Consider the following 18,130-nt stretch of genomic DNA (forward strand, 5'->3'; position numbering starts at 1 on the left):
TCCGGGAAAATAAATAAGACTGCAGCAAAAACACAGCACACAAATAACACCGGTACCAAAAAAAAAAAAAAAAAAAAAAAAAAAAAGTGGACTGACAAACCAGCAGTGTCTCCCTGTCATGGCTGGCTTTGTGACTGACAAACCAGCAGTGTCTCCCTGTCATGGCTGGCTTTGTGACTGACAAACCAGCAGTGTCTCCCTGTCATGGCTGGCTTTGTGACTGACAAACCAGCAGTGTCTCCCTGTCATGGCTGGCTTTGTGACTGACAAACCAGCAGTGTCTCCCTGTCATGGCTGGCTTTGTGACTGACAAACCAGCAGTGTCTCCCTGTCATGGCTGGCTTTGTGACTGACAAACCAGCAGTGTCTCCCTGTCATGGCTGGCTTTGTGACTGACAAACCAGCATTGTCTCCCTGTCATGGCTGGCTTTGTGACTGACAAACCAGCAGTGTCTCCCTGTCATGGCTGGCTTTGTGACTGACAAACCAGCAGTGTCTCCCTGTCATGGCTGGCTTTGTGACTGACAAACCAGCAGTGTCTCCCTGTCATGGCTGGCTTTGTGACTGACAAACCAGCAGTGTCTCCCTGTCATGGCTGGCTTTGTGACTGACAAACCAGCAGTGCCTCCCTGTCATGGCTGGCTTTGTGACTGACAAACCAGCAGTGTCTCCCTGTCATGGCTGGCTTTGTGACTGACAGGCGCCCGTCTTATCAACGGGTCACTAGAAGATGCACATTGTTCATTCTAGCGGGAGAACGCTATACAGACTTTTCTGACTAGTGAATTGAAAACTTTTAAAAGAAAATAAGCCTGGAATGATGTTCTGCGGGCGGCGGTGTTACCTGCTCGACCAGACTGAGGCAGACTTCTGGGATCGATTGATACTGTCTGGTATAAAAACCTGACCATTTCAGATGTTGTAATTGGCGACCTGAGGTGAACTATTGTATGTTGGTTGGCAAGCTGGGAGCACAATAGATTAGAGGTCGACTGATTATGGTTTTTCAACGCCGATACCGATTAAAAAATAAATAAATAAAAAAAATATATATTTTTTTTAATTGGTAAATTTTTTATTTGTAATAATGACAATTACAACAATACTGAATGAACACTTATTTTAACTTAATGGCAAATTAATTACGGCCTTTGTTATGAATAAATGGACTTCACACAGTTCGCAATGAGCCAGGCGGCCCAAACTGCTGCATATACCCTGACTGCTTGCACGGAACGCAAGAGAAGTGCCACAATTTCCATAGTTAAAATAAATTCATGTTAGCAGGCAATATTAACTAAATATGCAGGTTTAAAATATATACTTGTGTGTTGATTTTAAAGAAAGGCATTGATGTTTATGGTTAGGTACACATTGGTGCAACGACAATGCTTTTTTCGCAAATGCGCTTGTTAAATCATCACCCGTTTGTCGAAGTAGGCTGTGATTCGATGATAAATTAACAGGCACCGCATCGATTATATGCAACGCAGGACAAGCTAGATAAACTAGTAATATCATCAACCATGTGTAGTTAACTAGTGATTATGTAAAGATTGATGGTTTCTTATAAGATAAGTTTAATGCTAGCTAGCAACTTACCTTGGCTTCTTAATGCCATCGCGTAACAGGTAGTCAGCCTGCCACGCAGGCTCCTCGTGGAGTGCACTGTTAGGCAGGTGGTTAGAGCGTTGGACTAGTAACCGGAAGGTTGCAAAAACAAATCCCAGAGCTGACAAGGTAAAAATCTGTCGTTCTGCCCCTGAACGAGGCAGTTAACCCACCGTTCCTAGGCAGTCATTGAAAATAAGAATTTGTTCTTAACAGACGTGCCTAGTTAAATAAACATTTTTTTTAAACAATATATATATATATATTTTTTTTTTAATTGGCAAATCGGTGTCCAAAAATATATGAAAACTTGAAATCGGCCATTCCGATTAATCGGTCGACCTCTACAATGGATGCTGCACAAACATGTGGAAGGAGGGTGAGACTTGTACATACAGATCTGACAACAGAATATACTGCTTAATCTATGCCCATACTCAATCCTTCAGTATGTAAAGAAAATGGGGTGATGTAAATGTATGATGTAAGAAGTAAATGTAATGTAAACAACATTTTTCTTTTTACTAAAAGATTTGTTTCATTTAGCCTTTTGATTAGCCAGAATGGCCCATTTTGACCAAGGTAGTTGGTTAAAACTAGAAAGCCATTTTACAAGTCTACAGAGAGGCAGTACAGTGGCTTGGTCCAGGCAAGGCATTGGTCAGTCAATGTTATGAAACACTTTCAGTGAGGCACAAGTTTCACTCGTCTGCCTCCCTCTCTATCGGAGGTTCACTGTCAAGTTGGAGAGGAACGAGATGGGGCCAGCCAGAGCCAGCAGCCGAGCAATTACACAACTTGTTTATGAATTATGTCTCAGTCAGAACAGAATCTAGCACAAACTGGTCTGATGACATTACCCAATCGCAACCCTTCTCTTTTCAGTTTTTAATTTAAGGTAGCTTCACATTATTATTTGTTTGTTTGTTTCAACTCTCTCTGCGGGTCACATAAGGCAAAACCAGAAACCACACTCGGCTGCGTTAGCATTCGAAACAAGGTGTGTTAGACAAGCGTTTGATTCCCTGCAATGATGCTAGTCAAAGGCTGTTTAAGAGGGTTAACGTCCAGGTGTAGCCTACATACATAAATAGTGCATAAAAGGTGGTGAAAGAGTAGGCGAGGCCCATTTCATCTCATAGTAGCCAAAACCTACAGAAGTCCACCACACTAAGTCAAATAGTTAAAAACATCACACGAGTGAGTCACCAAGTCCAGACAGAGCGAACAGAAACCATATCTTCTTTCCTTCTTGTGTTGGATGTGGCTATATAGGGTTGAGCGGCATCCCAAAAGTCACCCTATTCCCTATAAATCACACTACTGTCGACCAGAGCCGTTTAGGCCATCGTCAAAAGTAGTGATGCACCCATATGACATTTTGGCCGATACCAATATTCAATATTTTCCTTGCAAAAAAAAAAAAAGATACCGATAACTGATATTTAAAATTTTAGCAGCCTTTCAACTATTTAACTGTACTAGAATGCTTAACACACACACATGGACAAAGCGGTCTAAGGCACTGCATCTCAGTGCAAGAGGCGTCACTACAGTCCCTGGTTCGAATCCAGGCTGTATCACATCCGGCCGTGATTGTGAGTCCCATAGGGCGGCGCACAATTTGCCCAGCATCGTTCGGGCCGTCATTGTAAATAAGAATTTGTTCTTAACTGACTTGCCTAGTTAAATAAAAGGTAAAAAACTCTAAAAGGTAACACACACCAAAAAGTTATTTTGCTGGCACTTTACATTAATCCCCATTACCAGTAAAACATAATCAAAACCTATTTCTTTCACTTACTTGCTGTGCTGTTTCGTTGTTCATTCGTTTCATTCTCAACCAGGATTTCTATGGAACGCGTTTGGGTCTTTGCGTGTCAAAAAAAAACATACAGTAGCACTGTCAAAGCTGTACAAAAAAAAAAAAAAAAAAAAAAAAAAAAAAAGGCTGCAAACTAGCAAAACACTATTTAACGTGTCAAATAAGCTTGTTGACCAATCAGGACCTGAATATGGCTGCACGTCACATAATAATTTAATGCATTCATACATTTTTTACGTAGTTATAACACATTGATTACACTATCACTCGTATTTCATATGTCATAATGATTCATCGATACGTATTAGAGGTCGACCGATTAGGATTTTTCAACACCGATACCGATTATTGGAGGACCAATAAAAAGCCGATACGGATTAATCGGCCGATTTTTATATACAAATATAGATTTGTGATAATGACAATCACGACAATACTGAATGAACACTTATTTTAACTTAATACATCAATAAAATCTATTTAGTCTCAAATAAATAATGAAACATGTTCAATTTGGTTTAAATAATTCAAAAACAAACTGTTGGAGAAGAAAGTAAAAGTGCAATATGTGCCATGTAAAAAAGCTAACGTTTAAGTTCCTTGCTCAGAACATGAGAACATATGAAAGCTGGTGGTTCCTTTTAACATGAGTCTTCAATATTCCCAGGTAAGAAGTTTTAGGTTGTAGTTATTATAGTACTATTTCTCTCTATACCATTTGTATTTCATATACCTTTGACTATTGGATGTCCTAATAGGTACTTTAGTATTGCCAGCCTAATCTCAGGAGTTGATAGGCTTGAAGTCATAAACAGCGTAATGCTTGAAGCACAGCGAAGAGCTGCTGGCAAATGCAGGAAAGTGCTGTTTGAATGAATGCTTACGAGCCTGCAGCAACCTACCACCACTCAGTCAGACTGTGCTCTATCAAATCATAGACTTAATCATAATATAACACACAGAAATACGAGCCTTAGGTCATTAATATGGTCAAATCCAGAAACTATAATTTCAAAAACAAAACATTTATTATTTCAGTGAAATACACAACCGTTCCGTATTTTATCTAATGGGTGGCATCCCGAAATCTAAACATTGCACAATCTTCAATTTGATGTCATAATTATGTACAATTCTGGAAAATTAATTAGTCGTTGTTAGGAAGAAATGGTCTTCGCACAGTTCACAAAAAGCCAGGCTGCATATACTGCTGCATATACCCTGACTCTGCTTGCACAGAACACAAGAAAAGTGACACAATTTCCCTAGTTAAAAGAAATTAATGTTAGCAGGCAATATTAACTAAATATGCAGGTTTAAAATTATATACTTGTGTATTGATTTTAAGAAAGGTATTGATGTTTATGGTTAGGTACACATTGGTGCAACGACAGTGCTTTTTTCGCAAATGCGCTTGTTAAATCACCCATTTGGCGAAGTAGGCTATGATTCAATGATACATTAACAGGCACTGCATCAATTATATGCAACGCAGGACAAGCTAGATGAACTAGTAATATCATCAACCATGCGTAGTTAACTAGTGATTATGTTAAGATTGATTGTTTTTTTTATAAGATACATTTAATGCTAGCTAGCACCTAGCCGTGGCTCCTTGCTGCACTCGCGTAACAGGTAGTCAGCCTGCAACACAGTCTCCTCGTGGAGTGCAATGTAATTGGCCATAATCGGTGTCCAAAAATGCTGACTACCATTGTTATGAAAACTTGATATCGGCCCTAATTAAATCGGCCATTCCGATTAATCAGGTCGACCTCTAATACGTATGCTATGACGCTGGTAAATTTGTCTCACGTACCTAAAGTCCTGGTCATAAAAAAAGCTAGCTAGCTCATGGATGCAAAAATGTTCTTCTCCAAAAACATAACAAAACGACATCATCTGTTTCAGTGACTATAAGACAGTTAAACAGCCACCACTAACATTGAGTGGCTACTGCCAACACACTGTCAATGACACTGACTCTACTCCAGCCACTTTAATAATGGGAACTGATGGGGAATGATGTAAATATATCACTAGCCACTTTAAACAATGCTACCTTATATAATGTTACTTACCCTAGATTATTCATCTCATATGCATACGTAGATACTGTACTCTATATCATCGACTGCATCCTTATGTAATACATGTATCACTAGCCACTTTAACTATGCCACTTGGTTTACATACTCATCTCATATGTATATACTGTACTCGATATCATCTACTGTATCTTGCCTATGCTGCTCTGTACCATCACTCATTCATATATCCTTATGTACATATTCTTTATCCCCTTACACTGTGTATAAGACAGTAGTTTTTTTGGAATTGTTAGTTAGATTACTTGTTCGTTATTACTGCATTGTCGGAACTAGAAGCACAAGCATTTCGCTACACTCGCATTAACATCTGCTAACCATGTGTATGTGACAAATAAAATTTGATTTGATTTGATTTCTTATTTAATTAATGGTGGTCAGACCCATCTATTGTGAAGCTAGCCACAATAGTGGACTTTGCGGATAGCCTTCAAAATAAAATGGCATAATTCTACTATTAGTATTCATTGGCATCACTGTCAATGACATACTTTTATTTTGAAGGATTAATGCAAATTCCACTATTGTGCATAATCCTTATTGTGGCTAGCTTCACAACACATAACCCAGTCCGGTCTAGCCTCACTAGCCAGATGAAGCTAGCTGGCTGCTTATAACGTTAGCTTTGGGCAACAGGTTTAATTAGCTGGCTAGCTATTCATAAACTGAAGTTAAATTTTTAATAGGCGAACAACAAGTGGCAACCTAGCTAATACTAATTGAGTATATGTAAACTTCTGACCCACTGGGAATGTGATGAAAGAAATAAAAGCTGAAATAAATCACTCTCAACTATTATTCTGACATTTCACATTCTTAAAATAAAGTGGTGAATCTAACGGACCTAAAACAGGGAATTTTTACTGGGATTAAATGTCAGGAATTGTGAAAACCTGAGTTGAAATGTATTTGGCTAAGGCGTATGTAAACTTCCGACTTCAACTGTATGCACGGTAGCTTTGACATCGGTTTTTAAAAATCGGCATGATACCGATGTTGAAATTTTTAGCTAATATTGGCCGATTCTGATATGTTCACCGATATATTGTGCATTCCTAGTCAAAAGTAGTGCACTACATAGGGAATAGGGTGCCATAGGGCCTTGGTCTAAAGTAGTGCACTACATAGAGAATAATGGTGCCATTTGGAAGGCACACAGACCCACCACCCAGAGATGCATCCATCTCCCAGACTAAACCACTAGTTCCTTCAAACAGACCTACAGCAAATCCTCCCCACACTAAAGGGGGATACCTAATCAGAACGCATTCAACTGAAATGTGTCGTCCGCATTTAACCCAACCTCTCTGAATCAGAGAGGTGCTAGATCTGTGGTTGAAGACTTGTCTGGATTTTATCACATTGACATTTTTTTAAATAAAAATTCACGTCTTAGTTATTACGCTATTATTCTTATCTTTCTAACTATGGATGGAAATTGTTGAGCTAAGTGACGGCAGAAAAACAACACTTTTTTAGGATAAAAGCAATGACAGATGGGGACTGAACAGAGGCCAATGTTTCCTCTACTATAGCAAAGCCAAGTGTGTCACAAGGATGGCTATATTTATTTCTCTATTTCTGAAGCCCTCCAAATAGACCGTTGACAAACAGCACCCAGAATGGTGTACTTTTTAACTTTAGCCTCTAGTCTAACAGAAATGGTGTTTAAAACCACATCCATTCTAATGCAATTTGTTTTAACTGATTTAGTGAAACCAGACCCGATCGTCTCCAGTGCCACGATAAAACGGCATCATAGCCTAAAAATAGAGGGCACTTTCTCTCTTTTAATCTCTCCTTTTGTTTACCTACTTACTGCTGTTGGCAAGACAACAGCGAACGAAGGAAATCCATGTTTTACCTCTTTTGTAGACAAAATGAGAGCTGAATAAGAGAGCACCATGTCAAACCAGACACTTTTGAAATCAATGCAGTTTTATCCTGGCACCCAATCGGATTTCACTAAATTAAGAAATCGGATGCACATGTACAACAGCGAGTAAACAAAGACAGATTGAAATAGTCTGTTTTGTCCAAAGGAATTATGTACAACAAACCAGGCATTTTCATTGGAGGTTTTTTTAACAGATGCACTTGTACAACATTTTTTTTACGGCACTCAGATCAGATAAACCCAAATAGTTCAAACGAATGGTCAGGACTAAGGATGGACGGGTTCACCTATCTTCTGTTGTCACTGAAAGTTTATAGAGTAACAACTTTAAGTAACAGAAGACATGTTAACACATGCATCCTTAGTCCTGACCATTCATTTGAACTCATTTGTTTTATCTAATCTGATCAGACTGAGTGTGGCACAACAACAAAAGAATTGTACATGTGCATCTGATTCATCCGATTGAGTGCCAGGATAAACCTACATTGATTACAAAGTATATGGTTCGACATAAAGTGCTTGCTTTTAAATCTCTGGTTTTGTTTACCCACTTACTGCTGTTGGCAAGACAACAGTGAATGACTTGAAACACATTCTTCATCTCTAAACCACAGTGAGGTACATGGGTAGGGATTTTTTTTTATCAGCATGAGTAAACACAGCAGGTGATTACAATTAATATCATACAATTTTACAAGATATTTACTTCACATTGTATACTTGCATGGCTTATAGTCCATGTTCTGACCTTAGAAAACACCACAACTGTAAACCATGTTTCATTCTATTAAATTGATTTAAAAACATGTATTAAATTATTCAGGCTGTGTTCTTCGATACTTAAATAATCATGCAAATATTGCCCGCATTAGCATTAAACCCACATTCTAGTAGTCATGGCTGTAATTACTCACAGCATTGACATGGCAATCAATCAACATATTTGTTAGGTGCTACTTGTCCCCCAAATCAATTAATGACGTACATTGTGTTTTAAATCTTGACTTGATATCCAAGCAAATGTATAAGATATACTTGTACTTTTGCATGTTGGCAAACGCATTTTGATCAAATTAGGTGGCTAATGGGCAAAAACACATTGCAAACCAGGAAGGAAAAAAAAAACAATAAAATTGACCTTCGTCCTTCCAAATCTCCAGTAACTAAATGACTCGACTTTCTGTCATCAAAGACGATCATGTTAAATCAGAGACTTCCAAACCCGCACACACTGATACACAATATCAACAATACTGTCAAATTAGGAACAATATAATACACATCTGCAACAGATAAGATGATAAATTAGTTAACTACTTACTTTCTGTACTTTCTCCATTCGTTTGCTGACAATTCCATACGTAGACAGCAGTCACCAAAAACACAAGGAAAGTCCGCGGACACATATTGACTCAACTCTAGTCAATATCAGACCGACTAAAAAAAACACAGTAGACAGTCACTGTCCGGGGAAGAATCCGATGCAACTCGATTAAAATTAGCTGGCAAGGTGTAGCTGTCGTTTTGGTTTGTTAGTTAAACCACAGGTAAACAGAAAATATATAAAAACGCTCATCCCGGAAAAATGGGCGGAGGGTCCAACGTGTTCACTACTAGCTAACTTAGCTAGTTAGCGAGCTAACTCACTGGTTAGCTTCAGCTAGTTAACTGCACAAGGTCCGAGGGATATTCAAAATCGCCAAAACAAACAAACGCAACCGTGAGAATCATCGTGGCTAAACAAAAGGTTAAAGTCTCACTTTGCAATAAATGGCATCGCATTGAGTCTTCTTTTCAAGTGTTTTTTGAGACAATCCGCAGCGTCTCTAGCGTCGCAGAGGAAAAGGGGGAGTAAACGTTAGCTAGCTGCTGGCTAACGGTACCGTTAGCTGAATGGGCAGGAGGCCACAAAGTTTGATGCGATTTGAAAGCTATCAACTCTCAATTGAATTACGCTTCCGGTAACACTCGCTATGGATGTATCTAGTTACTAAATACATGTTATATTCCCGTGCATTGAATGAACACCTAAAGTGCAGCTTGTAAAAGTGCAACACAGTCCTTGAATTCTGTAGCTTCGCTTTTTGACAACTTCAGGTTCATGCAAAGCAACGAAACCCACGGGTCACTCACTACTCATGGCTGCTGTCTTTCACAAACATATCTTCTTGCATGAACGCAAAAATACGAACGATTACTATGTCGTTTACAACTTCAAGTAATATAAAACTAATCTGAACCGTGTATCGGGGGGGTATCAAACCGCAAACTCGATTCCAGTCAACTGTCAGACTTCGCTGTTGCTCTTTCGTTAGTCAGTTGCTATTTTTCTTCATAATAAAAGGCGTTTCGGGTGACTTAACCTCTGATGGATATCTCCTTCCAAAATGACCACACGGTTATTGCACAACGAGAACAGCAAAATATAATGTCGTTATTTTACTCTACGATAGAGGTAGGCCTAAATTGTTCAGTCCCTTAGGATCCCCTTCTCTGTGCCTCTCCTTCGCCAGTAGTAAACATAACCTGTAAATGAGCCAGATGGGGCGAAGGGGAAATACGGACTGGAGTATATTGGATTACGCAGTTAGACTGGAGATAGGCCTATTGTAACAATCTACACTACGTCTGTTAATAAGATATAAATACACTACATGGCCAAAAGTATGTGGACACCTGCTCGTCGAACATCTCATTCCAAAATCATGGACATTAATATGGAGTTGGTCCCCCCCCTTTGCTGCTATAACAGCCTCCACTCTTCTGGGGAGGCTTTCCACTAGATGTTGGAACATTGCTGCGTGGACTTACTTCCATTAATCTACAAGAGCATTTTGTGAGGTCGTGCACTGATGTTGGGCGATTACGCCTGGCTCGCAGTCGGCGTTTCTAATCATCCCAAATGGGGTTGAGGTCAGGGCTCTGTGCAGGCCAGTCAAGTTCTTCCACTCCCATCTCGACAAACGATTTCTGCTTGGACCTAGCTTTGTGCACAGGGGCATTGTCATGCTTTCCCCAAACTGTTGCTACAAAGTTAGAAGCACAGAATCGTCTAGAATGTCATTTTATGCTGTAGCGGATTTCCCTTCACTGGAACTAAGGTGCCTAACCTGAACCATAAAAAACAGCGCCAGACCATTATTCCTCCTCCACCAAACATTACAGTTGGCGCTGTGTATTGGGGCAGGTAGCATTCTCCTGGCATCGACCAAACCCGGATTAGTCCGTCGGACTGCCAGATGGTGAAGCGTGATTCATCACTCCACAGAACGCGTTTCCACTGCTCCAGAGTCCAATGGCGGCGAGCTTAACACCACTCCAGCTGACATTTGGCATTGCGCATGGTGATCTTAGGTCTGTGTGCGGCTGCTCGGCCATGGAAACCCATTTCATGAAGCTCCTCACGAACAGTTCTTGTGCTGACATTGCTTCCAGAGGCAGTTTGGAACTTGGTAATGAGTGTTGCAATCGAGGACAGACGATGTTTACGCACTGAGCGCTTCAGCACTTGGCGGTCCCGTTCTGTGAACTTGTGTGGCCTACCACTTCTCGGCTGAGCCGTTGCTGCTTTCCACTTCACAATAACAGCACTTACAGTTGACCGGTGCAGCTCTAGCAGGGCAGAAATTTGACGAACAAACTTGTTAGAAAGGTGGCATCCTATGACAGTGCCACGTTGAAAGTCACTGAGCTCTTCAGTAAAGCCATTCTACCGACAATGTTTGTCTATGGAGATTGCATGGCTGTGTGCTAGATTTTGTACACCTGTCAGCAACGGTGTGGCTGAAATAGTCAAATCCACTCATTTGAAGGGGTGTCCACCTACTTTTGGCCATGTAGTGTACAAAACAGCGTGAATAAATTGTGTGTTAAATTAATAATGCGTGGAAATAATAAACCTGCTTGTCTTTCAAGTATGGTCAGGAGGAGAAAAAATTGCATCTCCACTTGTTGATTACATTTGAATTCTTCCCCTTCTTCCTTAGCTCTGATCAACAGACTCGTAGCAGCGATGAGACAAGATAGTAGCTACTAAACAATTGGATACCATGAAATTGGGGAGACAACGGAGTAAAATTAAAAAATAAAATAATAATAATAATAAATAAAACAGACTCCAGCCAACCAGACTCCAACCAACCAGACTCCAGCCAACCAGACTCCAGCCAACCAGACTCCAGCCAACCAGACTCCAACCAACCAGACTCCAACCAACCAGAATCCAGCCATCCAGACTCCAGCCAACCAGACTCCAGCCAACCAGACTCCAACCAACCAGAATCCAGCCAACCAGACTCCAGCCAACCAGACTCCAGCCAACCAGAATCCAGCCAACCAGACTCCAGCCAACCAGACTCCAGCCAACCGGACTCCAACCAACCGGAATCCAGCCAACCGGACTCCAGCCAACCGGACTCCAGCCAACCGGACTCCAGCCAACCAGACTCCAACCAACCAGACTCCAGCCAACCAGAATCCAGCCAACCAGAATCCAGCCAACCAGAATCCAGCCAACCAGACTCCAGCCAACCAGAATCCAGCCAACCAGACTCCAGCCAACCAGAATCCAGCCAACCAGACTCCAGCCAACCAGACTCCAGCCAACCAGACTCCAGCCAACCAGACTCCAGCCAACCAGACTCCAGCCAACCAGAATCCAGCCAACCAGACTCCAGCCAACCAGAATCCAGCCAACCAGACTCCAGCCAACCAGACTCCAGCCAACCAGACTCCAACCAACCAGAATCCAGCCAACCAGACTCCAGCCAACCAGACTCCAGCCAGACTCCAGCCAACCAGACTCCAACCAACCAGACTCCAGCCAACCAGAATCCAGCCAACCAGACTCCAGCCAACCACACTCCAGCCAACCAGACTCCAGCCAACCACACTCCAACCAACCAGACTCCAGCCAACCACACTCCAACCAACCAGACTCCAGCCAACCAGACTCCAGCCAACCAGACTCCAACCAACTAGACTCCAGCCAACCAGACTCCAGCCAACCAGACTCCAACCAACCAGACTCCAGCCAACCAGACTCCAGTCAACCAGACTCCAGCCAACCAGACTCCAACCAACCAGAATCCAGCCAACCAGAATCCAGCCAACCAGACTCCAACCAACCAGACTCCAGCCAACCAGACTCCAGCCAACCAGACTCCAGCCAACTAGACTCCAGCCAACCAGACTCCAACCAACCAGAATCCAGCCAACCAGACTCCAGCCAACCAGACTCCAACCAACCAGACTCCAACCAACCAGACTCCAGCCAACCAGACTCCAGCCAACCAGACTCCAGCCAACTAGATTCCAGCCAACTAGATTCCAGCCAACCAGACTCCAACCAACCAGAATCCAGCCAACCAGACTCCAGCCAACCAGACTCCAGCCAACCAGACTCCAGCCAACCAGACTCCAGCCAACCACACTCCAACCAACCAGACTCCAACCAACCAGAATCCAGCCAACCAGACTCCAGCCAACCAGACTCCAACCAACCAGAATCCAGCCAACCAGACTCCAGCCAACCAGACTCCAGCCAACCACACTCCAACCAACCAGACTCCAGCCAACCAGACTCCAACCAACCAGACTTCAGCCAACCAGACTCCAGCCAACCAGAATCCAGCCAACCAGACTCCAGCCAACCACACTCCAACCAACCAGAATCCAGCCAACCAGACTCCAGCCAACCAGACTCCAACCAACCAGAATCCAGCCAACCACACTCCAACCAACCAGACTCCAGCCAACCAGACTCCAACCAACCAGACTTCAGCCAACCAGACTCCAGCCAACCACACTCCAGCCAACCAGACTCCAGCCAACCAGACTCCAGCCAACCAGACTCCAGCCAACCAGAATCCAACCAACCAGACTCCAGCCAACCACACTCCAACCAACCAGACTCCAGCCAACCAGACTCCAACCAACCTGCTCATGCAGTTATAAGACATGTTGAGGAAGTAGAGGGGGCAGTATGCTACTGGATGTTTTGTCTCTGTCAATATCAACGTGATCATGGTCTGGTTTCCAAATATCGTCTATTCCCTTTATAGGGCACTATTTTTGAAAAGAGTCCCTTCTCAGTCCCATGTATTTGATTATGTCCCAAATTGCACCCTATTCCCAATATAGTGCACTTATTTTGTACACTATATTAGGGAATAGGGTGCCATTTGGGATGTAAACCAATGTAGCCTTCTAGACCCCAAAAAAATCCAGGGACACTCTCAAGCAGTATCTAAAATATTATGTTTGTTTAAACACAGAGGCATCACATTGTCCAGCAGCATCGTTATCTCTCCTCTGTCCTTGGCAGCCTTCATAGGAAGAACAGCTGCACTGACACCCCTTATACTCAGATAGAGCATACCCTCCTGCCTATGTCAATGCTATCCTCTTTGGATGGACTATCACTAAGATATATGTGTATATCAAAATGTCTGCTTACACTTCCTTCTGTAATTGTTTCCCGTTTTAACTTTTTGCAATTCATTTGTGCTGTTTGTATTGTTGATGATGTGTGTCCCAAATTCTCTACATTGTGCAGTATGGGCTCTGGGTCCTGGTCAAAAGTAGTGCACTATGAAGGTAATAGGATGCCATTTGAGGTGTCCTTCACTGTCTCGTGTGCCAGACTCAAAGGGATGAACTGAAGGGGTCTCTTCCTACACAGCCTGTAGAAAGACACGATTGAAGAGGTGGGAGGATGTGCTCATCCCAAATGGCACACTATTTGCTATATAGTGCACAAACTGCCCTATAGTGAGCCTTATGGGTTCTGGTCACCGGTAGTGCACTATAAGCGAATAGGGAGCCATTTGGGACTCAGCGGATATGTCATGTTTACTGTAGTTGGTTTCTCACGAGGCTGCCTGGGAAAACAGAATGTCCTATGTGGAACTGGGGAGGACGTACATGTGAGGAACAGACAGGCAGAGGAGCAGCAACACAGACAATGTTTGCAAACAGACAGGAACCCAGTCAAATTCCTCAAACACCAACGTGATAAGAAGCGATAGAAACACTCCAACCGTCTCTCCACTCCCCTGCTGCCTGTATTTCTTTACCACAGCTTGCTGCTAGAGTGAAGAGGACAATGTGTTCTTCTCAGCCAACTTGCCTGGTCAAATAAGGGTTCAATAAATAGACACTAATAGAATAACAATCCTTTATAGGATACTGGTGGTGTATATTGGGACCACAGCCCTGGGTCTAAAAATGGCACCCTATTCCCTATATAGTGCACCACTTTTGACGAGCGTCCTATAGGTTCTGGTCAAAAGTAGTACACTATATATAGGGAATAGGGTTACATTTGTAGGCTTTGATAGGATGGAGATAATCTACTGTAATTCTGCTATAGTAGAAGCACCCTATTCATAAACATTCTGTAATCATAACTAACCACTGTGCTACCTGTGTCAAAGTTAATGTGTAATTCTTATAACTGATAACAACAAACCAGAAGGAGGATTTGACTTCCTGTAATGGCAGCTTTCTGTCAGGGGATTGGCTGGACAATATCAGTTATTTTACAAGTGTAAAATCACTATCGGTTGACATCCTCTGTTGCCAGCAGGACGGGTACATTTCTGGACAGAAAGGAACCTCTTCTGTCACTAATTAAGCAAAAATAGCCCTTGATCTTAACAGAATTCAAATACACACACGCAAGTACAAATAGACCAAGCTTTGAGAAGCTGAATCTGTTGTTGTGTTGACTAGAAGCTGCTATAGCTAATCCATAGCTGTGCCAACAGTCAATGTTTTCCTCCTCAGAGCAATATTGCAGCTCTTGGCTTTTCATTCAAGCACCATTGCGGCAATATTGAACACTAGCTTTATAATTACAGTGTTTGTTATTGTATTAGACAGCCATATTCCTGTCTCTGAGATGTTATGTCTGGCAAACCTCCAGCACACCGGGCACCTGTTCCCTCAGACCACAGAGGACAGAGTTGAGTTGCCCCCTGTTTTGTAGTGCAGTACTTTTGATCAGTGCCCATAGGGTTCAATAGTGCAACAGTACTAGATTCTGGTCAAAAGTAGTGCACTGTGTAGGGAATACACTGAATGTACAAAACATTAAGAACACCTGGTCTTTCCATGACAGACTGACCTGGTGAATCTGAGTGAAAGCCAAGATCCCTTATTGATGTCACCTGTTAAAGCTACTTTAATCAGTGTAAATGAAGGGGAGGAGACAGGTTAAAAAATGATTTTTAAGCCTTGAGACAATTGAGACATGGATTGTGTATGTGTGCCATTCAGTTCGCGTTGGGAAAGACAAAAGATTGAAGTGCCTTTGAACAGGGTCTGTTAGTAGGTGCCAGGCACACCAGTTTGTGTCAAGACGAATTGAGGCTGTTCTGTTCTGAGCGCACAAAAGGGAAGAGTGTGGGGAGGGTGAGGGTGGGGGGGGTGCAGTGCGGGCGGTAGTTCACACAGATCATGAATGCGTTCCAAATGGAACCCTATTACCTACATAGGGAACTACGTTTGACCAGGGCCCATAGGGGACTATATAGCGAATAGGTTGCCATTTGGGATGCACAGCATGTCAGAGAGGCCATCGCAGAGTACACTTATTCAACATCATGGAGTGAGATGAGATGAGAGGGTCAGGGAGGTGGGTCAATATAGCCTGGCTAACAAGATTCACCTGACTCACCAGGAGGGAGAGCTGTGACACCCTGGTCTGGACAGGAGGCTGTTGGAAATGCAGAAATGTGCTGAGCTTTGATTGGTTCTCTCAAATGTTTTTGAGAGGTAGAGAGAGAAAGAGGTAGAGAGAAATGTAGAGCGAGAGAGAGGTAGGGAGAGCGAGAGAGAGAGAGGTAGGGAGAGTGAGAGAGAGAGGTAGGGAGAGAGAGAGAGGTAGGGAGAGAGAGGTAGGGAGAGAGAGAGAGGTAGGGAGAGAGGTAGAGAGACAACGATGTGACCAGCAGCTTTGAGCCAATGAGCTGATCTCATCACCTCACTAGTGTGGGAGCATCTGGCATAAGAAGAAGCTATACTGAAGCTAATAGAATCGTGATGCTACCTATTGGCACAAATTATAGCCTTATAAAGTCTGTCTGTGGGGATATTAAGATGATGAAACTAGGCAGTTTTAGCTTTAATCACCCTGTCCTAAATTCCAGTCTTTTGTCCACTGTCTTACATTCAACACAACATTTCCATCAACATTTTATTTTAACGTTACATAAACATAAACACTCCATAACCATAGGGCACTACATATTATTACAGATGATAGGTTCAGTACACATCACTGCTTTCTATTTATTATTTAAAATAAATTCTCCCCAATTTCGTGATTTCGATCTTGTCTCATCTGCAACTCCCCAACGGGCTCAGGAGAGGCGAAGGTCGAGTCATGCGTCCTCCAAAAGAAGACCCACCAAGCCGCGCTTCTTAGCCCCCGAAGCCAGCCGCATCAGGTGTCGGAGGAAACACTGTTCAACTGATGACCAAAGTCAGCCTTCAGGCGCCCGGCCCGCCACAAGGAGTCGCTAGAGCGCGATGAGCCAAGTAAAGCCCACCTGGCCAAACCCTCCCCTAACCCGGACGACACTGGGCCAATTGTCCACCGCCATATGGGACACCAGGTCACAGCCGGTTGTGACACAGCCTGGGATCAAACCTTAGACCTTAGGCCTCTGCACCACTTGGGAGGCCACATCACTGCATTCTTTACCAGAAAGTAGGCTGGCCCTCTTTGAAATCACGTAGGTCTATTCATTCCTCGCTTTTTTATCTATAAAGCTCTCTTACAAAAACTTCCGCTAAACTTAACATCCTTAATAACATTTAGATGTACAAATTACAAGCTCCCGAGTGGCACAGAGGTCTAAGGCACTGCATCTCAGTGCTAGAGGTGTCACTACAGTCACCCTGGTTCGAATCCAGGCTGTATCACAACCGGCCATGATTGGGAGTCCCATAGGGTGCTGCACAATTGGCCCAGCGTCGTCCGGGTTTGGCCGGTGTAGGCCATCATTGTAAATAAGAATTTGTTCTTAATTGACTTGCCTGGTTAAATTAAAAATACCCGGTCTCAGGGATGGCAAACTCTGGAGACTCATTTGGTCTCCTCAGAATTATGTCAATCAGCTTTTAGTTTATGTTTTGCAAAATAAAAGGTAAAATAAATCAAACATATTAGCAACCCTTACATAACACATTCATAAGCATTATACAATCATTTCATAACAACCACATGTTGACAATTTCCTTTGAAGAAATGAAGCTTAATTTAGCAATATGAGGTGACTGATAGAGTGATTGTGGTAATGCATGTTTTACCTCCTTGATAATGTATTTCAGGAACCTGTTCAGGAAATTGAAGCAGGACAGTATTTTGTGTCCAGATCTTTCTTGCTCTCAGTTCCCAGTTGAAGAGAACCATTTCCTTTCCCATCATTTGTTATGGAAATAAGGAGAGAACAAATACATGCCAAGTCTAGTCAATGACTTCATGATAACTACAAATATGTTTTGATGCACAACACAAATACATGTTTTATTAAGGGTCAACTGAGGTTCTTACAGACAACAACTTAAGACTGTCTGGAGCAGGGGTGTCATGCAACACGAAAACCTGGAATCAAAAATGGTTTCTTCACAGGGTTCTCCTGTGGGGGCAGTCGAGGAACCCTTTCAGGTTCTATATTT

At 42.6% G+C, this 18,130-nt stretch overlaps 1 protein-coding gene across 1 annotated transcript in view; it reads right to left on the minus strand.

Moving 5' to 3' along the window:
* The window catches only part of LOC112260900 (insulin receptor-like), a 149,958-nt gene extending 139,976 nt beyond the window's left edge, over positions 1–9,982 (minus strand). The window contains exon 1 of the mRNA XM_042329090.1: positions 8,766–9,982. Within this exon, the coding sequence (XP_042185024.1) occupies positions 8,766–8,850 (85 nt within the window). The 5' untranslated portion in view covers positions 8,851–9,982. The remainder of the gene's footprint in view (positions 1–8,765) is intronic.
* Positions 9,983–18,130: the final 8,148 nt, after the last annotated feature.

This window comes from Oncorhynchus tshawytscha, linkage group LG10, assembly GCF_018296145.1.
Source record: "Oncorhynchus tshawytscha isolate Ot180627B linkage group LG10, Otsh_v2.0, whole genome shotgun sequence".
NCBI classification, from domain to species: Eukaryota; Metazoa; Chordata; class Actinopteri; order Salmoniformes; family Salmonidae; genus Oncorhynchus; species Oncorhynchus tshawytscha.